The sequence below is a fragment of the Apium graveolens genome, unplaced genomic scaffold (genome assembly GCF_009905375.1).
Source record: "Apium graveolens cultivar Ventura unplaced genomic scaffold, ASM990537v1 ctg7181, whole genome shotgun sequence".
NCBI lineage: Eukaryota > Viridiplantae > Streptophyta > Magnoliopsida > Apiales > Apiaceae > Apium > Apium graveolens.
This window is the reverse complement of record NW_027420105.1, coordinates 14,227-18,407: the sequence shown is the minus strand read 5'-3', so window position 1 is coordinate 18,407 and position 4,181 is coordinate 14,227. Positions and strand designations below refer to the sequence as shown.

At 40.0% G+C, this 4,181-nt stretch overlaps 1 protein-coding gene across 1 annotated transcript; it reads right to left on the bottom strand.

The window, feature by feature from the left end:
• Nucleotides 1–250: 250 nt before the first annotated feature.
• On the bottom strand, nt 251–3,396 carry LOC141703893 (uncharacterized). The gene is made up of 4 exons (XM_074507281.1): nt 3,364–3,396; nt 3,236–3,258; nt 1,039–1,345; nt 251–957 (listed from the first exon to the last, which is right to left on the bottom strand). The coding sequence occupies exons 1-4, from the start codon at nt 3,394–3,396 to the stop codon at nt 409–411; spliced, it is 912 nt and encodes a 303-aa protein (XP_074363382.1). The 3' UTR covers nt 251–408.
• Nucleotides 3,397–4,181: the final 785 nt, after the last annotated feature.

Sequence of the window (4,181 nt, the reverse complement as noted above, 5' to 3'; positions counted from 1 at the left end):
TTCAGGGTAGAGGAACCTACAAGCTGGAGACTATGGATGGTTTTGAAGTCCCGAGAACCTGGCACGCACAAAACCTGAAGGTTTACTACGTGTAAGATGGTCGAAGTACGATTCTCACTCGTCAGGATGGCGAGTAGGTTGAAAAGCACCTTGAAGCTTTGCTTGCTTAGGATTTATATGTTTTAGTTTTATTACGAAATTTATTAAGACTTGTGTAAGGGACGAATCCCAGACAATTTTATGAAATTCATAAGTTCTTCAAAGTATGATTGTGGCCTAACAAATAAAAATCAAATGCATGGATGCAAAGCATAAAAGGTGATAAATGAGATAGATCTGATAGATGTTACAAAAGTTTGATAAATAAAGTCTCGAAAATAAAAAAAGCCACGCAGGGCTGAAAAAGCTCTAAGGAGCTGAGGTGCCCTCGGCGTCCATATCATCGTCTTCTCCGCTCTCGCTAGATGTCTCCGTTGTCTCGGAGGAGGAAGAGCTGTCATCCTCAGCAGGTCTGGAAAAAGACTCGGGAGGAGGAAGAAGTGGATCCTGAGGAACATGATCCGAGACAACTACTCGGGTACGAAACCTCTGTAGCAAAGCCTCATCGTCAGGGCAGATGTAGTCCGCCGGGTTAATATCAGGACAAGCCTCGTTCACGGTCCCAAGGGCCGTGTCCCAACCAGTCCTAAAAAACTCGGGAAAGACTGAATCATCCCTAATCCTCATGGATTGGGCAAACTCCTCCGAGTCCAGATAATTGTCTATAGCTTTATCCTTCTCCGCCCGAAGTACCACCAGCTCGGCGTTAGACTCTCCGAGTTCTTCCTCCTTGCGCTTGAGCTTCTTCTCCAGGGTAGCATACTTCTTCTGCTGCCTCCTGAGGGCATTATCGGCCTTATCAGAAGCCCGCTTCCATGATTCGGCTTGCCTCACAGCGCCTTGAAAGTAGGCGTTAGACTGAAACAAAACAATTAACAAAGTATAAGGCAAGAAAGTGCTACAAGAACGAGAAATAAGTTTAAAAAAGAGAAGGCATACCGAAGCCAGAGATTGGGCTCCCATGAGCTTAATCCTCTCAAGGTCAGGGGTGGCCACCACATCAGTAAAGTCCTTTGGGGTCACGCTATGGTAGGACCAATCCCAAGCATGCTTCGTGGAACCAACCACGGTATCCCCTCGGCGGAATCCCCAGAGAGGCTGAAAGGCGCCTGTAGCAGCAGCAGCAGGGGCAGCAGCAGTGATAGGAGCATTATGGCCCTCAGCTCCTTCAGTTGAAGCCTCCCCATAGGCTCCTTGTGCTTTCTCAAGAAGATAGGCTCTGTCGCCTTTCCCCGGGTGTCTAGGCCTGCGAGCCGAGCTTTCTTCATCCTAGCTGTCTCCTCAACCAAAGGAACGTTGTCCTCGTTAATCTCCTTAGCAGCTGAAACAAAACAAAGGACAAAATAAGTGAAGTTAATAACGCATGAAATGAAGTAAAATTGAGAAGGGAAGAAAAATACCCTGTTGAGAAACAGAGGATAGTCCCACATGAATTAGGGAAAACTCCTCTAAGAGAGTCCAGCTGGTGGTCGTACCATCATCCTGAGTAAGGCCATTATAAATAATAGTTTCTTCAGGAGTTAAGTGAATGGATTTGAGGCTACCATCACTGACCTTCCCAAAGGAAGATCGAAAGAGCGTGCCCCAGTCGCCATTCTCCCAACGTAACCCAACGAAACTATTCCTCCAATTTGGATTATTATCAGGAATAGAGGCGCTATTAAAGATATGTTTGCTTTTGGGCCTTTGTTTGACATAAACCCAGCCACAAATATTGGAAGAACTATTGTAACATTGGAAGACCTTCCTAAAAACGGCTACCGAAAGAGGAAAGCCCTCCCTAAGACAACAAACCATAAAACATAGAATATTCCTCCAGGCGTTTGGAGGAAGCTGACACGGGTTGATTTGTAAGTCAGCCAAAAGATGAGGGATAAAAGGATGGAAAGGGAACCTAAGCCCAGCGTTAAGGGCGTCGGTGTAGATGAAAAGAGTATCGGGCCTCCAGTGGCAAGTACGGTCACCACCAGAGACTGGAACTAGTCTAAAGGGGGGAGGGACGTTATAACGAGCATTTAGTTTATTGAAATCTATGTTATGCCAAGTATTACAGTGATTAAAAGAGTCGAGATGTGCAGTGGAGGGATATTCATCCCCCCTAGTATTAATCATATCAATTAAAGACATATATGAAGAGCGGATCTCGATATCCTTACCTCGTTTTGAAGCCGAGGCAATTTTGGCCGCCCTCTCAGAATTCTTGTCAGCCATTAGAAAGATTAGAAAGCTAGAAAAAGCCTGAAGGAGAGGTTGGAAAACTAAAGGAGGGATTTGAGAAAGGAAAGGCTAGAAAGTTGGAGGAGGGATGAGGAGAAGTTGTAAAATGAAATGAGAGGTGTGAAGAAATAAAACTCTCACCCCACCTTTATATAGCCAAGGAAGAAGGATAATGGGCCTTAAAAAAGCCCATTTGGGCCCAAAACTTAGAAGGTTCTGGAATAATCCAGGAAGTTCTAGCAAAAATCAGAGGAAAATTAAAGTTTTTGAAGAATCTGGAAGAATCCAGAAAAACCCTAGAAGGATTTGGAATTTGGGCTTAGAAAATGAAAGCCCATCTCAGAAAAGGGCCTAATTTTAGAAAAATCAAGCCATGTTGAGGCCCAAATGATGTTTAAGAAAAAAGAAGTGGGAAGGGAGCCCAGTTAAAGCAATGGGCCAATTGCAAAAAACTAGTTGGACCAAGGAAAATGGGCCAAGGTTTTTTCTATTGTAGCCCAGGAAAAAGGGTAGGCCAAATTAGAGAATAGGCCCAGTTAAAATGGGCCCAAGTCTTAGCCCAGAATTGAGAATCCAAGGATATACAAAAAATATATATGTATTCTTGAACCTTTCGAAGAGAAAACACAGAAAAATCCTGGTCAAAATGTTCCTGCTCGAAAATCCTTCGACCAGGGCTTAGAAGGAAGGTTAATTCGGTCAGAAAGTAAGAATCTTGACCGAAAGGGAAGAAATCCTATTCGAAATAAAAAAAAAAAAAAAAATTTTACTGGTTCGACCAGAATATTTCCTGACACTGTCGACCAGGAATCAAGGTAAAATCCTGGTCGAATAGTACCTGCCCGAAATAGCTTCGACCAAGGCAAGAGATGGTGGTTAATTCGGTCAAAAAATGGGGATCTTGACCGAAAATCTTAACCGAAAATTCCTGGTCGAAAAATCCTATTCGAAATAAAAAAAAAAAAAAAAAAAAAAAAAAAAAAAAAAAATAAAAAAATATATAGGAAAAAATCCTGGCCGAAATTCGACCAGGAATCTTGCTCGAACCCAACCTGCTCGAAATTCAATCGACCAAGGCATACTGAAGGTTAATTCGACCAGGATCCTGGTCGAATGGATTCCTGGTCGAAAATTGTATTAAAAAAAAAAAAAAAAAAAAAAAAAAAAAAAAGAAAAAAGGGAGAGAAAAAAAAAAAGAAGAAAAAATCCTGGAAAATTAAGGAAATCCCTTAAATAATTTCTGAAAAATGGTAATATTTTCAGAAAATTAAGGATAAATCCCAGAAATTAAGGGAAAAATCCAGAAAATTAAGGAAATCCCTTAAATAATTTCTGAAAAATGGTAATATTTTCAGAAAATTAAGGAAAAATCCAGAAAATTAAGGAAATTCCTTAAATAATTTCTGAAAAATGGTAATATTTTCAGAAAATTAAGGAAAAATCCAGAAAATTAAGGATAAATCCCAGAAATTAGGGAAAAATCCAGAAATTAAGGAAATTCCTTAAATAATTTCTGAAAAATGGTAATATTTTCAGAAAATTAAGGAAAAATCCAGAAAATTAAGGATAAATCCCAGAAATTAGGGAAAAATCCAGAAATTAAGGAAATTCCTTAAATAATTTCTGAAAAATGGTAATATTTTCAGAAAATTAAGGAAAAATCCAGAAAATTAAGGATAAATCCCAGAAATTAAGGGAAAAATCCAGAAAATTAAGGATAAATCCCAGAAATTAAAGGAAAAATCCGGAAATTAAGGATAAATCCCAGAAATTAAGGGAAAAATCCAGAAAATTAGGGAAAATCCCAGAAAATTAGGGAAAAATTCCTGGAAATTAAGATAATTTCTGAATAAAAGGAAGATTCG

What these genes read in the sequence shown, in the direction of transcription:
- LOC141703893 (XM_074507281.1), bottom strand. Translation starts at nt 3,396, where the DNA reads ATGCCTTGGTCGATTGAATTTCGAGCAGGTTGG. An exon ending in TTTTCGACCAGGAATTTTCG is followed by an intron (nt 1,346 to 3,235) that starts GTTAAGATTTTC and finishes CTCGGCTCGCAG; the next exon opens with GCCTAGACACCCGGGGAAAG. An exon ending in GAGCCCAATCTCTGGCTTCG is followed by an intron (nt 958 to 1,038) that starts GTATGCCTTCTC and finishes GTTTTGTTTCAG; the next exon opens with TCTAACGCCTACTTTCAAGG.